Source organism: Verticillium dahliae, genomic scaffold (genome assembly GCF_000150675.1).
Source record: "Verticillium dahliae VdLs.17 supercont1.2 genomic scaffold, whole genome shotgun sequence".
Classification (NCBI taxonomy): Eukaryota; Fungi; Ascomycota; class Sordariomycetes; order Glomerellales; family Plectosphaerellaceae; genus Verticillium; species Verticillium dahliae.
This window is the reverse complement of record NW_009276916.1, coordinates 2,237,940-2,259,639: the sequence shown is the minus strand read 5'-3', so window position 1 is coordinate 2,259,639 and position 21,700 is coordinate 2,237,940. Positions and strand designations below refer to the sequence as shown.

At 56.4% G+C, this 21,700-nt stretch overlaps 6 protein-coding genes across 6 annotated transcripts; 2 read left to right on the top strand and 4 right to left on the bottom strand.

Moving 5' to 3' along the window:
• Positions 1-1,001: 1,001 nt before the first annotated feature.
• On the bottom strand, positions 1,002-3,807 carry VDAG_01555 (alpha-glucosidase; the record flags this gene model as incomplete). Its single annotated transcript, XM_009650441.1, has 3 exons — positions 1,002-1,964; positions 2,028-3,526; positions 3,582-3,807. 3 exons carry the CDS (start codon positions 3,805-3,807, stop codon positions 1,002-1,004), a joined length of 2,688 nt encoding a protein of 895 aa, XP_009648736.1.
• A 2,721-nt stretch (positions 3,808-6,528) lies between these two features.
• Positions 6,529-7,614, top strand: VDAG_01554 (uncharacterized protein; the record flags this gene model as incomplete). Its single annotated transcript, XM_009650440.1, has 2 exons — positions 6,529-6,813; positions 6,874-7,614. The coding sequence occupies 2 exons, from the start codon at positions 6,529-6,531 to the stop codon at positions 7,612-7,614; spliced, it is 1,026 nt and encodes a 341-aa protein (XP_009648735.1).
• A 269-nt stretch (positions 7,615-7,883) lies between these two features.
• On the bottom strand, positions 7,884-10,222 carry VDAG_01553 (siderophore iron transporter mirA; the record flags this gene model as incomplete). Its single annotated transcript, XM_009650439.1, has 6 exons — positions 7,884-7,941; positions 7,995-8,385; positions 8,460-8,770; positions 8,824-9,539; positions 9,773-9,917; positions 10,011-10,222. 6 exons carry the CDS (start codon positions 10,220-10,222, stop codon positions 7,884-7,886), a joined length of 1,833 nt encoding a protein of 610 aa, XP_009648734.1.
• A 1,800-nt stretch (positions 10,223-12,022) lies between these two features.
• VDAG_01552 (uncharacterized protein) lies at positions 12,023-14,684 on the top strand (the record flags this gene model as incomplete). Its single annotated transcript, XM_009650438.1, has 2 exons — positions 12,023-13,650; positions 13,706-14,684. The coding sequence occupies 2 exons, from the start codon at positions 12,023-12,025 to the stop codon at positions 14,682-14,684; spliced, it is 2,607 nt and encodes an 868-aa protein (XP_009648733.1).
• Positions 14,685-16,010: 1,326 nt separating this feature from the next.
• VDAG_01551 (DlpA domain-containing protein) lies at positions 16,011-16,767 on the bottom strand (the record flags this gene model as incomplete). The annotated part of the gene is made up of 2 exons (XM_009650437.1): positions 16,011-16,286; positions 16,345-16,767. The coding sequence occupies 2 exons, from the start codon at positions 16,765-16,767 to the stop codon at positions 16,011-16,013; spliced, it is 699 nt and encodes a 232-aa protein (XP_009648732.1).
• Positions 16,768-17,757: 990 nt separating this feature from the next.
• VDAG_01550 (uncharacterized protein) lies at positions 17,758-18,395 on the bottom strand. Its single transcript, XM_009650436.1, has one exon. It carries the CDS (start codon positions 18,304-18,306, stop codon positions 17,932-17,934), a length of 375 nt encoding a protein of 124 aa, XP_009648731.1. The 5' UTR covers positions 18,307-18,395; the 3' UTR covers positions 17,758-17,931.
• Between the last annotated feature and the right edge of the window lie 3,305 nt (positions 18,396-21,700).

Sequence of the window (21,700 nt, the reverse complement as noted above, 5' to 3'; positions counted from 1 at the left end):
CTACCAGTGGGCGTTTCCGGAATCACACTCAGACAATCTGGATGAAGAAGACATGCGGTTTCAAATCTACACGCCCTGAGAAATCCTCCTTTTCTCCCCGCGGATCCGAAAGTCCGCATCATTCCTCGCTCGCAAGATCTGCAAGTTCTTCTGCGAAGCATCCGCGTTCAGACAGTGCAGTTGCCTCCACGACTAATTCTTGAGCCCTTCGGCATACAAAGCGCAGGCGCACACTTGAGCCTGAGAGCGCGCTCTTCGCCGATTTGACTGTTGTCCGTTGTGAGGCTACTGAATCGTTCCCTCCTGGTCAGGGCACATGAATCGACAGAATTTCAAGTCAGCAAGAGGCCTCTCAACGTAATTTCCTTTGTGAATGAAAAACTGTGACAGCAGTGAGATAGAGCCAGATATAAGCAATAAGGAGAAGGGTACTGCTGGCGGCGGTATCATGTTTACTGGTGAGAATTACGCAATGCCACTCATCAAGCTCGTCCCGCAAGATCATATGAAATGCGACCAGGCATGAGATACCATTGCCTGGGCGTCTCTGTCGAATCGCAGGAGAGAAAGAGGCGTCACTTTTCAATATTAGTGGTCTGTCCATGAACGCCGAGGGTGGACTACAAGCCCGTCAGTCTTGTGGATTCAGGAGTGGCTAAGTAAGAATAACCGGAAATGGGCAGCACTCTGGACATTTGATTCAGGAGTAGACTTGGTAAGACTTGATGGGTTAATCTTTGGCCCACGGCTAGCTATTGTAGGTCTCCAGGAGCGAAGCACACGATGACATGTCAAGTACGCCTATTATCACGGCAGAGGTATCAAGGCGCGGAAAAAATACGAGACTTTGTTTTATGGATTGTTATTCAATTCTTGAGGTTTTTATTCCACAGCAAATCGTTCACCCGACCTCACATGAGAATCGAAATCCCGTGCATCTCATAAACTCGTGTCCAAGCCCTGCTCTTACCGAGACGACAGAAGCTCGCATCTGGTCATGTTCACCACACCTTGACGGAGCCCGCCTTGTTCAGCGACAGGTCAACCTTGACCGTCTTGCTGCCGCGGCCCTCCTTGCCCGCACCGGTGCGGCACGAGGCGCCGAGGACCTTGACCTTGACAATCTTGACGTCGACCTCGTAGCCAAAGGTGCCGTCGAGGGAGAGCACGCCGTTCTCAAAGGTAAAGTCGATGAGGGTGTGGCCCTGCTGGACGAGCGACACGCCGTCGTCGAGGTACAGCGCGCCGCTGGCCTGGCCGTCGACGTCGAGGGTGACGAGCAGCTCAAAGTCGTTCTGGCGCAGCGCCGTCGTCGTGTTGGCCGAGGCGACGCGCAGCGGCAGGATCTTGCCGGAGCGGATGAGCAGCGGGATGTCGGTGACGTCCTGGTCCTCAAAGGTGTGCAGGGCGCCCTTGCCGCGGACGGGGCGGTGGGTGTACCAGTCGTAGAAGGTGTCCTTGGGCAGGTAGACGTCGACGCTCGTGGCGTCCTGCTCGGTGACGGGGGCGACGAGGACGGCGTCGCCGTAGAAGAACTGGTGCTGCAGGGCCCAGGTGGCGCGGTCCTCGGGGTAGACAAAGTACATGGGGTTCAGTGTCGGGCTGCCGTCGACGGTGGCCTTGTAAATGGCCGTGTAGATGTAGTCGAGCAGGCGGTAGCGGATGTCGATGGCCTTGCGGGCCGACTCGGCGACGGCGGGCCAGCGGTAGAACTCCTGCGAGATGGAGTCGATGCCGTTGTGGTTGCGGTAGAAGGTGAAGAAGGCGCCGAGCGAGGCCCAGCGCGCGCAGAGCTGCTCGGTGGCATCGCCGCCGAAGCCGCACACGTCCGAGCCGGCCATGGGGAACTGGTAGAGCGCCGAGAAGGTCATGGTCGTGTAGATGGCGAACCGGTAGTGGTCCCACTGCGAGAGGTTGTCGCCGAGCCAGTGGCCCACGGCTTTGCCCGTCGCCGGGGGAACGTGCTGCGCGTGATGATGAAGGGCCGCAGCCCCTTCGGGGGGGCGCCATCATGGGGGTTCCGCGACGCCTTGCCCCATCATGGCGCCGTAGAGGTTGTGCGTGTCGTACATGACGAGGCCGTTCTGGTGCGCAATGTCCGTCTTGACCGTCTTAAAGGAGAGGCCGCCGCGGTCCGCGTTCCACGACACGTCGGGCCCCGCCGCGTCGTTGTGGATCGCGTACTTGGGGTACAGGAGGTCGCGGTCGGGGAGACCCTTGCGGTCGCCCGAGCCGGTCTGGCGGACCTCGAGCGAAGACGTCTCGGCGCCGGCGGCACGGGGGCGGGCGGGGTGGGCCTCGATCTGGCGGCGCTCGGCGCTGCCGTCGCAGGCACCGGGGAGCTGGAACTCACAGCCGAAGCCGGGCAGGGCGCGGGGGTTCTCGCGGACGGCGGGGGGCTCGGGCGGGTAGCCGACGGCGTCGCCAAAGGGATCGTCGCAGAGACCGTTGCAGAAGTTGGCGGGCTCGTTCATGTCGATCCACAGACCGTCAATGTCGACACCCGTATCCTTGTCGAAGAAGATGTCAAACTCGTTGTTCCAGTACTTGGTGATGTTCTCGGCAAACCAATCAGGGAAGATGGTGACGCCGGGCCAGACGACGCCGAGGTACTCGGAGCCGTTGGGGTGCTGCAGCCAAATGTCGTCCCGACGGCCGCGGTTGACAATGTCCGACTCCTCGTAGGCGACGGCCGGGTCGACCATGACAATGTAGTGCTGGTCGTGCTCGTGGAGGTAGTCGACGATCTGGCGGACCTTCTCGATGGGGTAGCGGCGGGGGTCGAGGGTGAAGACCTTGCGGGCGTCCATGTAGTCAATGTCGGTCCACATGGTCTCGAGGGGGATGCCGGCCTGGCTGTAGTTGTAGACGACCTCGGCGACGTCAAAGGCGTCGCGGTAGCCGTAGCGGCACTGGTGGAAGCCGAGACCCCAGTAGGGCTGGAGCGAGGGCAGACCGACAATGTCCGAGTACTGCTTGACGACGTCGACGGGCGAGGGACCGGAGAGGAACCAGAAGTCGAGCACGCCACCGAGCGTGTTGTACTCGAGGTACTGACCGGCGTCGTCCTTGTTGACCATGACGTCCATGCCGTTCGAGTTGAGGAGGAAGACGCCGTGGGTGCCCGTCTCGCGCTGCTCGATGTAGAAGGGGTGGCTGCCGTACAGGTTGCTGCCGTACGGAACACCATAGCTGTCACGGTTCCACAGCGTGCGGATGTAGTTGGTCGTGTTGAGGCGGAAGGGGTCGGTGTGCTCGCCGAGGCCGTAGAGGTAAGGGTCCTCGGGCAGGCTCGTCCTCAGGCGGAGGTACTGCGACTCGAAGACGATCGAGGCGGCCGAGGTGTCGAAGAGAACCTCATCCGTATCCGACCTCTTGATGGTGAAGGCAAAGGGCTCCTCGGTGTAGTCAAACTTGATCTTGGCGTCACCCGAGAAGGAGCCCTCGTCGGGCCGGGGGAAGACAGACTCGGGGACCTGGTAAACCTGGTCCGCAGGGTCCTGGATCTTGACGTGAATACGGGACTCTGGTCACGAAGTCAGCCACAGTCATGTGAAGTGAGATAGCAGGATCAGACGAACCGCTCTCGTAGGTGACCGACAGAGTAAGCTCCTCGAGGTCGGTGCCGTACGTGTTACAAGCCGGGCCAGCGAGCTTCAGCTCGGCAGTCAAACCGTTGCCGGTCGTCTTGACGTTCGAGGCAGCATAGCCGGGACAATCGGCAAGCTTGTCGTAGTCTGGAGAGTCCCTCTTGAGCACGGCCGCCGCGGCCACACCGGGAACGAGCAGGGTCTTCCAGTAATGCATCTTGAAGTGACTGGTGGGGGTTGCAGCATGAGTTCAGATCGCGGGGGAAGCCACTTCAATTTATACAGCACCCTCCCGCCCCGACCCAGCTGTCTGGGCACCGCATTCCGAGCAATGTGTACCTCGTCTGCCTGCCAATGCAGAGGGATCTGCAAGAGATTCAGGATGAGAGCGGCCGAGCCGGAGGCTTGGCTAGCTAGCGAGGCAAGGTAGGACAAGGTTAGGGTTAGAGGAGGATCCCACGATGCAGCGCGATGCAACGCGCCGAACGTCTGCAACCCATCGCCAGTGTGGTACCTGGGTAAAAGGTCCGGCCTAGTAGAGGGTCACGGCGAACCAGGCCAAGGTAGCAACCACGACGTCATGCATGAGCAGCACGTTGCCAGCCATCTCCATCCTGGATCCCCTTTCCCCTCCCCGCCTTCCCCTCTCACCTCCCATGGGGGACGAGTCCGGGGCCTTTCAAGCCTCGCGGGTGGCTTCCACTTGCACCCCCAAGCTCATATGAAAACGCCCAGCCCCGTAGTAGAAGCGAGATACGACCGGTATTTCAGCGAGAGGCGGAAGGGGTGGGAAGGAAAGCTTCCCCAGATTAGGAAGTTCAAGGCCGCTGTCATGGCCGGCGGGCGCGGGGAGGGGGCGAAAGATCTGCCAGACCTCCCCATCGTCAGAGGCACCCGTGGGCAGCCAGAATGCGGAGTCTAACGCGGCCAAGGGCGGAACTCAAGGTCGAGACGGCGGAGTAAAATGCGGAGGCGGGCCAGATCCTGGAAAGGGCCGAACGAGGGGGGGGGGATGGAAGCGCAGCCAGACCGGCACGCCAATGCACCTCATCCTTGAACCAGGGACCCCTGGCATCGTTGTGGTGACGATGACTGCATCGCCCTGTTTATCCACTGCAGATGCCCGAGCTCCGAGGACGCCTCTACGCGTTCTGGGCCGTGCCGTTGGAGCCTCAACGGCTTTGCATGGGGCGTTTGCTTGCCCTCTACCTGTTGTGCTTGAGCGGTTATGTTGCCATGGACCTAGTTCGGCCCTTCCATGTGGGCGCACGATTCCTGCCGATCGTCCGCTTGCATGGGCTGACCAGTCAGAGATACCTAGGGTAGTTCGGTTGTGAGCCCTTGAAGCCCTTGAAGCAGCTTTGTGCCGTCTGGGTTAGTCTTGTGCTGTACGTCCATTCTGCCCCCGAGTAGAAGCGAGGTAATAGGTCAATTGAGCGTCGTGTGCACGTCTTGGCCTTCTGGAAAACGACATGAGTGAAAAGGGGGCCTGTCGTAGTGCATGGGGAGACAATGACACACCACAAGCTGATCTTGTTCATACTACATTCACCCACTCAACTGCGGTTGGATTTTGTCAATCGGGTGGCGTGATCTTACAGCCAACGGTGCGCCTCTTACGAGATGGGCTTGTTGCAATTTCAGAGTCGGGTATTTTCTGTGAACCGACTGGCTCAATGCCGGACGGGAGCTACCTGTTTAGCTCTGGAGCCATTGAAAGCTCCGGCTCGCAGAAATTCGCCCATCACGCATTTTGAAGTAGCGGAATTCTCCGTCTCATGAGGTGGCACCGGTAGGCACGTTGGCTTTCTTCACGATAAATACTGGGGTTGAATACTGCTATAGGTGCTGGGGGAGCCGATGTTGTAGTTTCCGACTGAAGGTTGGACATGTCTCCAGAAGTAGCAGGTCAATTACTGCCGTATTCTTAACCTGCACTTCGGCTAACCAAACTAAGGAGTACCCCAGAATCATCCAATGATTCTCCATTAGGTCAAAGCAGCGAGATTACATCTAGTTCAACGCAATCGACTACGACATGCCAGGAGTAGGGCAGCTCGAAAGTCTCATCAAGATAGCTCGAACACGAAGGAGAGAAGTTGACGATGGGCGTCCGAAGATTGTCTCGGGGCAGCGATAATTCTGGACTCGACGACCAACCGCAGTGACATGAGGAGCCTACCGACTTGTTGTCGTCAAAAAAAGCTGTAACCCATGTGGTTTCGAAGACGTGGCTGAACGAGTAGCAGGAGTCAACTGGGAGTAAGCCTCAACTGGAAGTTTGAGGAATTCCTGTTCATCTGGTTCCAGCTAACCGTAACCAAGGAGACCGGATTGCAAAGGAGTGCACTACATCGAGTAAACTCATGTTCCTCCCTAAATTATCGACTATTTTTGTGACGAAAGTTGGTCGACATGTCGCCTTTCTAATGGAGGCTTGGATCTGAGGCGAGTAAATGGGCGACTTTGCCTAGATCGGCGTGTGCCACTACAGCCAAACAGATCAGATAGGGCGCCCGAAACTTGACTGCATTGCCGAAGTAACAAGAATTTTGGCTGAAACAATTCGAAAGAAGCTATGAAGAAACCTTTTGACTTTGATTCGTTTCGAGTTTGGCGGATCATGTTTTCGCGGTTGAAAGAGAACGACGAAACACGGCTTGCCAGGTGCCGCCAACGCGGGTTCCCTCAATGGTCGTATCTGACAGTCCATCACCAAATCGCAAGGTTAAGCGCCATGCAAGATGAAATAAAGGTCCTCATGTGGCGCGCTGGCCTGATACTGTCGCGTTAGGCACATGATGGGTTGGTTGGTTCAAACTTAACCTCCCCGCCCCCGCCATGTCCAGGTCAAGCGGTTAGATATGAGACATACCTAAGAGACGAGTCTCCCGTTGTTCTCACTTGACCTTTGAATTTTTCTATTCAGCCTCAAAAAATGCCTCTAAGCCATGACTCAAATGTAGAAGGGCTTGACGGTGAGCACCGCCATGCCTTGTCACAGGCCCTTGGCAACGTTCTGGCTACCGACGCAGCATGGGTCACATTTGCTCAGATCATTGACGGTCTTCCTATCTGTGACATAGCATGGGACACACGAGGGACCAAGCTGACGCCACAACACCCCATCAACTCTCATGTCGAGCTCTGTCCGGGGGCGAGAGACATGGCTGAAGAGTTTCGAGATGATTTCAAGTTAGAAGCTCTTGTCTTCAAGCCCGAGGTGAATGAAGTCCTTTCAATCTCATCTCTTCATCTCTTGCCAGCAACTGACGGGTGACAGCTGTTGCCATCTTTTCAATCGTCGTCAACGTCGAGTCGCGGCTTTGCCCTTCGCCTGCTCGAGCTTACGTCCTCGGCGGTTCATCAGATCGCCGTTCTCTTGTTCCAGCTCAACCTACGCTTGCATGATCGCACAACTACGGACAATCTTGACGTAGATGAGGCCACATCATGGGAGCGTCCACCTGATATGTGGGCCCGCGTAGTTCCTCATCCCACACTGTTCACGCAGTCGCACTTCGTCGCCCATGAACAGTACCCAGACGGCATCGCAGACATGGTAGGATATTGGGCCGAGGACCGAATCCTTGGAGGAGTCATCCTTTTCGACCACTCGTCTCCGTGGAATGAGCAAGATATAGAGCCGAATGCTTATATTTTTTATGGGAGAGACAAGATTACGTATCGAATTTGCCAGCTCCTCGACGATCAGCAAAGCCGGCTTATCGAATTCCTTCGGGCGAGGGAAAAGCATCCAGAGGAACAAAGGGAAAGGCCCAACGGAACACTTCCAATTCTCCCCTCTTCTGATAACAGAACGCGAATCGATCAAGGCGACGCCATTCCGGTCCACAAAGTGTACAGAGATAGTTGGGAGAGGGCACCGCCCCAGAAGCCGCGGCTTCGAATACAGCAGTACATGGACCGCTGGGTGTTGAACGAGCTGGACTATCCCGAACTGAACTTTGATGAGCAAATGGAGCGGTTCAACAGATTGAGCAGTCAACCCAAGGACGAATGACCCATCTCTATCTGCTAGATACATGGCTTCAAACCTGTGGCTACGGATGGGAAAGCTATTGATGTTGTTTTTCTCACTACCATCGTCAGGGTTTCTTGATGCAGAAGAGAAGTGGGACAGCTATGGCCTGTCTATTCAATGTAAACTCGGCATGTGAGATTGCTTCGCACGTCGGCTTTGTTGAATTCGACAAATACTTGAAGGATACTGATCTTCCAAAACCTCAATCATCAGACAGGAAACTGGATTTAGCGACGCCAGCTTTCACCCTAATTGTGTTGTTCCATGGCCAGGACAGACATGATGAGCCTCACGAGCATCGGCAGCCTGGTCTCAGTCTGAGTCAACTCGTCATGCACATCAATAGCGCCCTGGTTTACCGCATAACGCGCTTCTCCGGGTCGCTGGCATCTTGTCCCGCGACGTTCCGGTTCTCAGCGTCCTCCCTGGCAGCCTCTTCCGCAAGAGCGGCGGCGGCCTGCTCCTCAGCCAGCTGCGCCTTCTTCTTCTCCTCGGCGACAAAGTCCACATTCCGGATCAGGAGCATAATGATGAGGAGCGGAATCGAGATTGACAGCGACGCGATAGCCAGTCTCTGCTGCGTCTGGCGGTAGCTCAGATTAATGGCGTTCCTCTCAGGCGTGCCGATGGCAAAGCTCTGGGCGGCAACGATGGAGCGGAAGATGGCGCGGCTGTTCTCCTTGGCTGCTTCTGGGGAGATGTTGCAGGAGACGGCGGGGGAGGATCGTGTTCCAGATGGCTCCACTGACACTGTGATGCACACGTATCAGTCAATGCGCGGTGACGGGGTGCCATCTGCCTTAACCTGTTGCCAACGTTGGCACCAAAGCCTGAAGATGAGAGGAAGAGCGCAGTGGCAATGCCAATCTCATGGTCCGGCACGACGGCTTGCAAGGACACCTGAAGGGGGATCTGGGCAAAGCCGCGACCCAGACCTAGCAGGACCTGGCTAGTCGTCAGAGCGGCTTCGTTGGCGACACGGCGCCCGTCAATGTTGGCGAAGTAGATCGGAAGTCCGTTTGCGAGGGCGACCATGACGCAGCCGATGATGATGAAGGGCTTGGTGTGCTTGACGAAGCGGATGGCGATACCAATGACGAGGCCACCGAGGTTGAGGGCTACCCTTCGAGCGTTGCTGGGAGGGGGAGGATTAGTATTTGATGACGAGGCCCTCAATGGACGACTTACTCGATGCGAACGGCATGTCCGGGCGAGTATCCGCCAGCCACTTGGAGGAAGCTCGGCCCGAAAGCACGATAGGTAGAGTCTGACATGGCGATCAAGCAGACCGACACGCACGCCAGAAGAACGTTCCGGTTCTTGATCATGCGGAACGGCACAATGGGATTCTTCGCATATCGCCCATCCCACACGAGGAAGGCCACAAACGTGAGCACACCCACGATGATGAGAACGATCGAAGAAGCTTCGGACCACCGATCCGTGTTTCTCCTTCCCGTGATGGACAGCGGTAGAAGGGTCATGGACAAACCGGCCAGCAGCAGGAACGCTCCCATAATGTCGAGACGCACCCACACAATGTAGTAGAGCTGCGTCAGGAAGGAGGATCCCTGGGGTGCTCCAGAAGAAGCCCGCAGCGGCAGCCTTTGCCACTTGATACCCTTCTTGCGGCCGCGGTGCTCCATGAAGAGCATAATGGCGATGGTAGGCAGGGCGCAGAAGGGAATGATCACAGCCCACATGCCGAAACCCCAGCGCCAAGTCGAGTTCAAGAGCATGTGCTCTCCAAGGTATGTCCCAGCATACAGGGTGGGGATGGCCGCGAGCGACTGCGGCAGGGTAAAGAGGAAGCCTCTGTTGACAAGAGATGTCACATCGGCAATGAAGATTTGCTCCGTGATGGTCCACCATGTGTCACCAAATGATTCAAAGATACCACCGGTCTGCGCAGACTCACAATCAGTACATAATCCCCATGAGGTGAATGTTTAGAAAAATGGGCGAAATTTACCAGATAGGTATCCACGTTGTGGCAGGCAGCATAAAGTACGTTCGCCAGTGCCATGCTGATGGCGGAGCCGGCGAAGCCCTGAGGACGACCAATGTGCTATATGACGCAAGGTGATCAGTAATTGTCACATCCTCTCCCGGAATCAGTGTTGGAAATTGTACTCACATCGGCGACCTTTGCGAGAAGGGGATATCCCACAATGCGCACGATTCCATGGATAATGTTGGCCGTGGCGATGAGCGAGTGGCCCTCGAAATGACTTGTGACATAGGGGTCGTAGACGCCGGCAGACGAAGCAGCAAAGATCATGCTGAAGTTCATGATGAACAATCTGGGTCCCGTTAGTTTTCCTTGCCGGAGGCTTTCGCGGTTCGTCTTTCGGGGTATGCCTTGATGTACTTACCCGACGAAGACTGCAATCAGAGGCCTGATAGTCCAGATCTTGCGCATAGCCTCCGTTGGAACAGCCATGGGTTGTTCCTGTTCCTGTTCCTGTTCCTTTGAAGCAACCTCGGCAACAGCTCCATCTTGCTGGTCAATGTTGCCCTTGCTCCGTTCAATAGCATCCTCACGCTTGTTCGGCGCTGCCGCGACCTGGTCAGCTGAGGCGGCCATGTTGTAGACGAGCGAAAGCTGAGGACGAGTACTTCGTCGCGGGTGCTGTTTAAGGTGCCTTGAACTCAGCTTTGGGGTCAACCAAAAGGAAGAACTTGGGGGGGTCCTGAAATGTACGCCCTGCGACGGCACATGGTCCGATTCTTAAAGCTCTGCCCCTCCCCCTTCACCCGAACTACCGACATGCGCCACGGACAACTGCCAGGGCTTGAGGGGGGAGAGCTCGCGACTCGTGGCGCTTCCTTCAGGGTTCGTCAAGGGTCACTCGTCCCAGCAGAGTGGTCTTGGCAGCTCGTAACCTAACGGAAGCGGCTTGGCGGCGCTTCAGTGCGGGATAATCAGATCCCCCGGCCCCTGCTCTATCTTATCTGATCATCTCCGAGGGCGCCGAGGTCGCGTGGAATCTCGGGTTCACTGACAAATGCTTGACCAAGCATGTTTGGAGGGTGGTAACGTCTTTCGTCATGCTGCCGGCTGCAAGTTGATTTCGAGGCCAAGGTTGAATGTTGGGGCCTAACAAGTCGCCTGCACTCTCTGACAAACTGCCATGTTTCGCCGATAGGACCAAGCGGGCCAGCGTTGGTGTCACTTCGAACCGTCTTCAACCGTAGGATGATGCCAAGTAAGCAATTGAAATCAACAGGTGAAGAAAAGATGAGACGATCAGGCTTGCGAAGGCATTGGACAAATGGGACGAGAAATTATGGGTTGCCTCTAAATATGAATGCATGCGTGCAAAGATGGTCCTGCAGCGACTACCTAGATACTACGTCTGCTCCATTGACGATATGAGGTGAGAATTGTACATGAAACTGGGAAACTAGCAACCCATCATCGTCGTGGTTACACCTAACCCCTAGCAGTTGAAAGATCCCAGTGACTATCACGTTCAGGGTCGTCGACATGGGATGATAGTTCAAGAGAAGTCTGTCGGTCATGAGTTCGCTCAACCCAAAAGTCGAGTCAAACAAGACGGCAAACCGGCGAGGATGAGGCTGGGCGTGCCGAAGAAGCAGATAGAGTGGGTACTTGTAGAAAAAGTAGCGTGACGACAGTGAGAAGAAGATCGGCCGGAATGAAGGCCACGAAAACAACACATGGGAAGCAAGCCTGCCGTTCTACCCTGTGTTCATGTCTCAAGACAATTCATGTCTCAAGACAAACAACGCCAGCTAGCCGAGCTGTTGGTGTTGGGTTCAGACATGAACGTATAAGTAAGGTAGCTGTCTTGGGCATATCTGCCAATCAGTGCCAAAGTTGCATGAGTGACATCTCTACTCTGTCTCATGAACGACTACTACAACACCGAGCAATGGCAACTCAAGGTGTACATGCATAGGTACATGCATAGGTAGGTACCTAGGTACCTAGGGAGGTACCTATGGTACAAAGCGGGGAGAAGGTGCGCTGAGAGCGACTTTTGATCACGAACGATGAGTAAGCAATGATCCCCCAGCATTGACGTCGATGAAGTGGTCCAAGCGCCGACCCGCGATAAGATAAGCGGATGGATGTCGTCGTGGCAACAGCGCCAGAATCAACATGCCCACAACCGATCGAGATACTCCGCAGGCATCATCCTCCGGCCTGAACCTCCAATTCATTCCAACACCCTCAGCATCGCCCGCCTCTTTCCCCTGCGAGCGAGACAATGGTAGTATGACTCGCCTGGCATCTTTGAACGACGCATTCGAATAGGACAGCATTCCTGAATCGCTTCAGCTTAGCCATTGCATTTTAACGACGTTTCTTGCTCCCCCGTACCCCGTATCCCCACAAGCGTCTCTTCTCCCGGTGGCCATGGCAACTTCACACGACCATCTCCACGGTGTTCCGCGTCAGGAGAGCAGTGTCGGACACCAGCGGTCCAAATCTTCAGTCCTCAAATCCTTCATGCACAGACGGAACCAGTCCGGCGGCAGCAACCTCCCCTCCGGCCTCGCCATCAACACGACGACATCCAGCACGGCGCCCCAGATCGAATCCCTGGAGAGCCCACCGGTCATGGGTTTCGCAAGACACACGGGCGGCGCCCTCGGCGAGCTGCAACAGAACCAGCAGGATACCACGGGACCCCGCTCGCCACGAAAGACGCGAGATGAACGACAAGACAGCGACGACCGCGGACGGTCACCCACGAAATCAGCGTTCAGCACCTTTGCCCGCATCAAGGAGTCCTCTCGACCGCCGAAATCGCGCGAGCCGTCGCCGGAAAAGCCGAAAAAGACAAAGTCTTCCACAAACCTCGCGGGTCTGCTGTCGCGGCCCAAGTCATCCAGGGGGCTGAGCAGGCAGGCAAAGGAGGACGAGCGCCGCGAAGCAAACAACAAGGAGAACAGAACACCACCAGCCTCGACCTCAGCAGTCGACCTCACCGGGCCCCCGCCCCCCATTTTCGCTCAGTTCTCGAGCCAAGACCTCGGGCAGCAGCAGCAACAACAAACACAACAACATTACAATCCGGACAGCAAGACCTCCTTCGACATGGGCAGTGCCCACGGCAGCAGGTCGACAGGGAATAGCCTCCATCCCTCGTCAGCACCTCTTGGCAAGGAACGCCCCAAGTCCTACCAGCCCTACACCTCCTCCAAGCCCGACTCCCGCGTCCGCGATGATGCGGGTCTCCTGCCTACCACGAGCCACAGGCCTCCTCACGACAGCCGCAAGCCCGCCTCGTCGGAGCGCATCACGAGCAAAGCGCAGCGACCCAAGATCTTCACGGCCTTCTCGGCCTCGGGCCACAGGACCGACAAGCAGACGCCAGAGAGCAACCCGGCCGATGCCGTCATCGACCCCAAGGACATCAACGCCCACCTCGAGGCCATGCTCGACCGGCGCAACATCCCCGAGAACCAGCGGTTCAAGATGCGGAACCTCAACGACACGATCAAGATGGAGTTTATCCGCCAGGACTGGGCCGAGATGGCGGCCAAGGCAGAGCAGCAGCAACCCGGCAACGGAAACGAGAGCACGACGAGCGTCGACGCGGGCTCCTCCTCGGCCGTCGCCGTCGGCACGGATACCGAGGAGACCCACCCCAAGCGGACGCGTGGGCGGAGCTTCACGCTGGGGCGCGCGAAGAAGGACGCCAAGTCGCCGACGAAGAAGTCCAAGGGCGAGGGGACGCTGAGCCGACACTTTCGGACAAAGTCCACCGAGAGCCTCGTCGGCGAGAGGCCCGTGACAGCGGCCAACCCGTCAGCCGGCAGCGGGATCCTCGCCAAGATCAAGCTCGGCCAGGGGCCGGGTGACTTTGTGTCGTATCTCCGAAAGGTGCAGAAGCCTGAGCTGGTCGAGGTCGGCAAGCTGCACAAGTTGCGCTTGCTGCTGCGGAACGAGACGGTGTCGTGGACCGAAGAGTTCATGAAGCAGGGCGGCATGAAGGAGATTGTCGATCTCCTGAACCGCATTCTGGAGGTGGAGTGGAGGTACGTGCCCGCATCGACCTTGTGCAAAGATTGTTGTTGCTGACCACGCAAACAGGGAAGAACACGAGGATGCACTCCTTCATGAGAACCTCCTCTGCCTCAAGGCACTCTGCACCACCGCCCTCGCATTGCAGTATCTCGACTCAATCCACACAGACCTTTTCCCCAAGCTGATCCACATGATCTTCGACCCCGAGAAGAAGGGCCCCAGCGAGTTCACCACCCGCAACATCATCACCTCGGTCCTCTTCACCTATATCGAGTCGGCCTCGCCCCAGGAGCGTGTCATCCGTGCCAAGGCCATGCTCTCCTACCTCCGCAACCAGGAGGGCAAGGAGGATGAGCGGCCCGTCCCCTTCGTTCTCGAGATGCGCAAGGAGCGCCCCTATACCGTCTGGAACAAGGAGACCGTCAGCGTGACAAAGGAGGTCTTCTGGATCTTCCTCCACAACCTCAACGTCGTCGCCCTGCCCGCCGACATGTCCAGCAAGGGCGGCGCTCAGCTTGATCCGCCTCTCTCAGCCGGGCCCGGCCACTCTGACCACCAGCCCTACGCCTACATGCACAAGCACTTCCCGCAGGAGCGGCCCCCCGTGCCCGCGGCTCCTTACGTCGGTGGTGTCGAGTGGGACGCGACCAACTACCTCGCTTCCCACCTTGATCTCGTCAACGCCATCCTTGCCTGCACGCCCACCGTGGCCCAGCGCAACGCCATCCGCCACGACATGCGCATCTCGGGCTGGGAGCGCTGTCTCGGCGGCAGTCTGCGCCTCTGCAAGGAAAAGTTCTACGGCTGCGTCCATGAGGCCCTGCGCACCTGGGTCGCCGCCGCCGCCGAAGACGGCTGGGACGTCCGCGACGTGCGCTACGGTCCGCCGCCCGAGCCGCGGAGCCCCAAGAAGAAGCCCGTCGCCTCAGCCTCGGCGGCGTCGCCCGTACCCGGCAAAGATGCCGCGCCCCGCATCGACATGCCCAAGCTTGACTTTGGTCTGCCGACGCCGCAGCAGAAGGACCGGGACGCCTGGCTGTCCTAGTTGGATCACGTAGCGGACACGCTGTCGTGAGCGGCCAGTGGCCCCCCTTTCTTTTCTCCCCGGTCTCGCGGTTCGCGAAACAGCAACGAGAACGGCAATGTCCATTTTCAAAAGGCGTATTTCCCTATTTCCTTGCGTTGGAGTTTCCCAGCGTCTTGGTCCATTGCCGTCACACTCTCGTCCTTTTTCCACGAAAATCAAAAGACACAGAGACAGAGACAGAAAAGGAGGCACACGAAGATTCTTGTTTCAAACCTTTTTTCATGCTAGTCAATGGGCTGTACTTACTGTTTGAGGGGTGTAATGCTGGTCTTGGATGGGTTTCTTTCTTTTCCCTCTCTCCCCAGAGGTATCACGAGGGCACGGGATGGCATGTTAATGAATTGATGAACACGAACCAGCGTGAGTCCTACCTGAGAATGGTGATCTTGTTTTGACATGACGCTGGCGCACCTTGATGATCAGGCTCGGGGTGAACCCATAACCGGGGGACGGACCGGTGGGCTTGCTCGACAATACTGCTAGGTCGTCTCGTCGAAGCCGAACTGATCCTGGAGTTACTTTTTAGCGGCATCGCCGTGGTTTGGGGGGTGGTGACTGAGGAAGGTACTGAGGAAGGTTAAGATGGCGATGGTGCCTTGTCACATCGGCTTGTTGCTGTGCGTCGAGCGGGGCTTTCGTGCGCGCCACTGGCCATCCATGGCGACTTATTCTTCCTGCTATTATCATGCAGGACCCCCGGCTGCCAGGAAAGACAGCGAGACCATGTTGGGGAGGAGGGGGGCATCCAGCTCATCTTATCGGTGTGCACCTAAGGGGGGTCCGGATGGTCAGCCTGCAGCCGGTGAGCTAGCGGGAATCATGTCACAGCGCAAGTGCGATGCTCCCAGGGTCCCCGACCCCCGACATAGTTCGGTCAGCGTCACCTAGGCACCTTCGATAGACTGAAAGCTCAATGGGCTGCGCCACTAGCCGATCGCCATGAGTTGAAGTAAACCAATCGCCGTCGTTTGTTGCTGCTGGCCATCGTGGTGCTGGATCGCCAGGAATTCACCATTCTCCGGGCCCTTACGACAGGCACTCATCTATACATAGAGGCTGAGCAGTTTCAGCTGAGATATGACGGGCTTGAACCGGCCAGGAAAAGTTTCAACGCTGTTTGGCCTTGTACCGTGGTCTGCTGTGGCCAATTCGCAGCTATAGCCATGTTCTCGGTGTCTTGCCGGTTAGGATTCCAGTCTTTGTGATCCTCTGAAACAGTACTTGCCCCATTCACAAGACTGAGCACCACGTGTAGCTATGATCCATATTTCTGAACGAAGGCCATCAAAGATTGCTCCTGTGGGTTTTGAAGGCATCATAAACGCTGACGCCCTTCAAGACATCCTCTTTAACCTTGTCATCGGCAGCGGTGAGGCGTGGCAGAAGCTCAAGGACCTGGCTGACCTTGTCTTGGGGAATAACGACGACGCCGTTGACAGGGTCGCTGAACACAAGATCGCCCGGGTGAACGATGGTTCCATCGATGTCGAGAGGAACCTGGACAGCCCAAGGCGTGCTTGCCGCCCCTGCCCCTACAGTGGATAGACCACGGGCCCAAACCTGCATGTATTAGCGCGAGCACATCACCAATGCTTTTGATGTGACTCTGTCAACATACAGGTAGACCTGTGCCTCTGAGCTCCTCCAGGTCCCTGGCCCGTCCGGCGACGACGACGGCCTTGGCTTGGCGAGCCTTCATCCGAACAGCCATGATCCCTCCACAAACGGCATTTCTTTGGCCATCGGGCTGCCTGATAACAACGATAGTATGCGGCGGTGTAAGATCTGCCCAATGAGCATCTTGGGGGATGTTAGAACGTGGTGCGTCCAATGTCGCGCCCTTGGGGATGAATAGCACGGTAGATGCCGGTGCTATGGTGATGGAAGTGTGACTGGCATCCGGTTGGCTGTAGCAATGCAGGTCGGCGAGAAATCCGCCTCCTTGAACCTTGAGTTTAACCAGGGCGTCCGATATGTCGCAAGCAGAATACTGTGCGAGCGCCTTGACCTCGGCCTCGCTTGTGGTCTTGGACGAGGCCATGCTGAGCCGAGAATTGATGATCTGCAGTGAACGAAGCGAGATGTAGCAGCGCGCTCCTGAACACGGCTCTAGGAAAGAAAAGCGAATAAGAGCACGGGAGATGTCTGCTCTGACACCCGAGGGGCTGAGGTTGGGCGAGACGAGCCCTTGACCCGGAGAGCCGACCGCACCTGGCTCACATGCGAACGTCGTTGGCCAGGCCGATGGGAGTCGCCGGGCTGTTTTGGTACCCAATCACGGCGATATCTAGCAGAAAGCGGGGGGCTACGGGTTGCTCAGGTACGGCGGAGCTCAGCTTGCGTTGCATCAGTCCGGCAGTACGTGTATGGCGAAAGAGGGGTGACTTAAGCCGCCAATTGAAGCCGAGAATATGGACCCTCGGCTTTACCTTCCAGGGGCCGACATGTACGGAAGGGCTCTGTACGCCTATCCTGGATTCAAGCTCGGCAATGAGCCCCTGTCATCGGACAGTTATCGAGGACGGCTATTTTCTCTGCCCCTTATAGGCTATTCGCTCTGCCCGACCAGGGTAAATGCACGCTAGATAAGGGTTAAGTTCATATATAGCTCTACTACTAGAATTAGCTAGGGTAACTATATACCTCTGCTCGTCTCTTATATATATAAGTCTTTCGAGGAATCTCTTAATAAATTCCGAGCTAAAGATTAGCTATAATTAATTAATAAAGTAATATAAATAACCTCCTAAAGCTCTAAAGTTACTAATACCCTTAAATATAATAATACTACTAAGTATACCTATTCTAAGCCCTCTAGATATCGCTAACGCCTTATTTTATCGTTAAACGAAGCCTCTACGATACCTCCTTCACCGAGCCTATTACCGAGGGTCCTATCGTCTCCTTTATTATAGATACGTAATACCCTCTACGATTATAGCTAGAGACTATAGTACATAGTAAGGAGGGTTCTAAATAACCTCTAGTTAAAGCTATAGTCTTTCTAATATCTTAATTTATAATATAAAAAGATTAGTACTAGCTACCTTAGGCCGCTAAGGGCTACTACTACCTATTTAGTAACTCGCCTACTTTACTAGAAACTTAAAGGTATAAAAGACGAGCAAAGGTATATAGTTGCCCTAGCTAATTTAGGTAGTAGAGCTGTGTTTCTGGCTTATCCCCTGTCTAGCGTGCATTTACCCTAGTCGGGTAGAGCGAATAGCCTACAAGGGCAGAGAAAATAGCCGTCCTTACAGTTATCAGAGAAAAGCTGAAGGAGGCGAGTGATCGGCCGTGCCTCGCACACCAGTGGCGCCAATGGTGGTGCATCACTCCCAACGCTCTCCGTGCTAATGGGTTGAACGTGCGCTCTATGTAGATAGAAGCGTGGGGTTTCGCAATATGAGCTTGGTGCGTCGAAAGGATTGGGTGCTCTCGCTGGCTGACTCAAGCCCTCGCATGTCCCAGACGTCGAAGACGAGATGTGACAGGGGCGAAAGAGAACGAAAAAGGTCGGTGAGCTGTTGGTGTTTGAGGGTGCTCCCAATTGACCGAGGGGAAGATCATGGTGATCCATTGACTTGGCGACTGCCCAATGATGCCCCAAAGGTCCGCAGCATCATGTGCCACCTCGTACGAACGGCACCTAACAAGGCTTCTCTGATGTATTCCATGCAGCTCAACCATGTTTGTTGGGCAGGGAAACACACAGACGTCTTTGCTCTTCGGGTCAAGGTTGGCTCGATAGTCAGCACTTGGGCAATCCTTCTGGGTCTCTGGCTGACATGCCCCCTTGCTGGTGTGTGAGCCCTGGCGAGCCCTGGCGAGCCCTTGAGCCCTGAAGCCCTTGAGCCCTTGCGTGGTCTCTTAAACTGGCTCATTCACGCTCCGGAATAGCAATACCCCCGGCGAACGAATCGAGCGGGCTGTCAGGGAAGCCCTGTGGCAGGAGATGGGACCCGGGTCCGCGGGCGAGAGCGCGGTGCCCTGGCTTTTGCCGGGTTCTTTGGTGAGCGAGATGCAGTAGCGTAGCGGTGCAGCATACAGTAACTGCGAGGTACCTCTTGGTCAGTGGGGGTTCACTAGCCTGGATGTCGTTGGACTGTGGTTGTCGGCGATAGGGTCGTAGGTGCAACCCAGGCTGCTGTTATGGCCGCATGGTGAGTTGCTATCATGGTGGCTCGCCTCAAGTATTTGGGATTGGTCGCTGGCCGAGAGACAGCGTTGGTACCTAGGTGCCACCTCCATACCTGAGGTACCTACCTACTATGCGTAAGGTAAGAGGTACTCAACAGGCAGCGATATCCAGGACTTGCAACGGCAACAGCAATGGTTATTTTGTCTCGACCGCACCTGCCCAGCCACCAGACTGACTGTTATGACATGGACTCTCAAGGGACATAACAATCACAAAGTGAAATGAACTTGACTTCTCCTTGTCACTTGCTGGAGATAACAACTCTTCTTTCTTGCATCGCTGAGCGGGCAGGCCGAAGCCAATGGTTTGCCGAGCGAGCCATTTGCAACTGGATAATCCACCGCGTTCGCACCTATCGTCAGCAAGCAGCGCGCAGCTGCCCCGCGCTGTCGGGTGAGTTTGAGCAATCTCCTGCTGCATGCTGCATGCTGCACGCCAAACACCCACCACGGATGCAACAGGAAATGAGGGGAATCATGGAATCATGGCCAGCCTCGTGCTTCTTCCCAGCACCGACTGGGCGGGGGCCCATCTGTCAAGCGGCCTTCTTCTCGTGACTGGCGGCGCACTGTACAACGACCGACCAACCTGTCAGTAGTCATCAGTCTCTCGTCCCTCGTCTGCGCCAGCCCAGCCAGCAGCTACATAGCTATCTTGCTCCCAGAGCTGCTTGTTTCTCTCAGTCTCCAGCCGCCCTCCACACAAGTCACTTACATGACTCGGTCTGGTCATCCATCCCCCAGTCACATCCCGCTAGACCGAGACATAAACAGCGCGCCATGCGCTGAAGGTCGCATGCCACGCGTGCTTTCTCGTTCGCTCGCTGGGTTGTGGCATCCAAGTGACCATAAAGCGGCCGCATGGCTCGCCGCGGCGGGCCCAGGCATCGAGCAACTTGTGACTTGTGGTTCCAGAGGTACCTGCCTGACCTGTTACCCTGGTCCTGGTTTCCGCGATCCTGCTGGGTCGCTGCGACTTCACATGCAGAGCACGGCACACACTCGATAGCGTATCCCCTAAGAGTCAAAGACATTGCTCAGGGTCTCAGACTCAGGCAGTCCGTCGGCCGGAATGTTGCTGGCATAGTTTCTTCTACTGCTTCATTCAGTAGGACAGCTGCAAATCACGGCCATCGCGGGACGGTGGGAGACACATCAGGCGCAACAAGGCGCGACACCCAGCCGAGGTGAAGGCTGCCCTGTCCATGTCGAGCGGATCAGATCTCGGGGTAAGACGTGTTACGAGCCACTATCGAGTCTTGGCTGGTCCCTGGGCCTGGGGGACCGCCTGGCAATCCGGACACCAAGCACAAAGCGATCCCCGCAGGTTGAAACCCTGGTCCTTGGTAGAAGCATTCATGGTACCAATCCATCTACTACCACTCAGCAATCGACCACTGTATATCAATGGTACCTAGCGGCTGGTCATCAGACAAGAGGTGGCCCGTCTGCAAGGTATCGCCATCGCCGGGTAGGGTATCAGAGTTTGGCCTATGCAACGGGCCGTGTCGATGGGCATGAAGCGCCTCCAGCCGTTGCCAGCACGGGTCGTCGTGATTCGGTACCGCCGTGCTGTCTGGTCACATCACCTTTTGGCAGCTACCTACCTGCCTACCGACAGTTCATGAGGAAGCATTGGCTACCAAGGTCAGGCAAGGAAGAGAGAGGGCGCTGGCGAGGCGAATGTCCTCGCATAGTGTGCGTGTCCACGGAAGGCCACATCAGCGCCACTGACAATTGAATTGGGGCCTGCTGGCAGGTAAGGTACAGTGGTGTATGCTAGACCCAACTGCCAGCCTCACAGTCAAAGGATGTGTGCACGGTGGCCCGGACTGTGCCAACAAGAGGATCGGAAGTAGCAGCCGCGAGGACTGGATATCAGAGGCAACTACTATGTACCTCGCAGCCGGTTGGCGGGTGGTTTACGAGTAAACCTTGGTGTCGCTAGGTATCTGTCCACAGTCCTCTTCCCCTCTTCAACATCATTTTTCATCGTCATGTCCAGAGGGGTGCCTAGAACAAAAGCTTCCTGTCCGCAAAGTCAACTGGTGCTGGGAGGTTCACGTCGATCTCCCACCGAACCTGTGCCCTCGACAACGAATGAGGAAAAATAAACCCTGGAAGGCTTTTAACTAAGACCTAAGACTGTGGTCCCATCACCCCTCATCGACTCCTCAACCCCCTCCCCCCTCACACACCCTGGACATCCATCCACACACACCTCGACGAACGGAACGGCGAACAACAACGTACATGGTACACTGTCGCAATACGTCCCCCACTCGCCATTACCTACTGGCTTGTGGATTTGCCATCCCAGCCACTTTTTCTTCTTAGCTGCCGCTGCTTAACCAGAAACCACAGCCCCGTCGCAGCCCGCCCGAAGCCCGTTCTCTCGCCTCGTCTGGCCTCGTCCTCATCCGTCTCCTTGGAGCATCCACCTTCTATCGTCCTGTTCATCCTTCGACTCGCTTGGTCTAGTACTGTCTCGGCTGGCCTCCTCCACTTGCCTCTCTCTACCGCCTCGCCCCCCCCCCCCCCCTCATTTTTGCACCGTTGGCAAATTGGGACTGCATGAAAACATGTTAGCCAACTCGTCCAGGATGGGTCCTGACCTTGTCGAGAACTATGCATAGCAAGTTGCCGGAGGGCTTTCCTGATGTGCGAACGATCGTAATCGGAGTGATGTCACAGGGGTGACGAACATGATGCCGATGCAAGAGCTGCCTGGTCGCATCATCGCATACGCAGCTGCGACCGATGTGCTCCTTACA

Coding starts and splice junctions, on each gene's coding strand:
- VDAG_01550 (XM_009650436.1), bottom strand. CDS start 18,306: ATGGATCACCATGATCTTCCCCTCGGTCAATTGGGAGCACCCTCAAAC.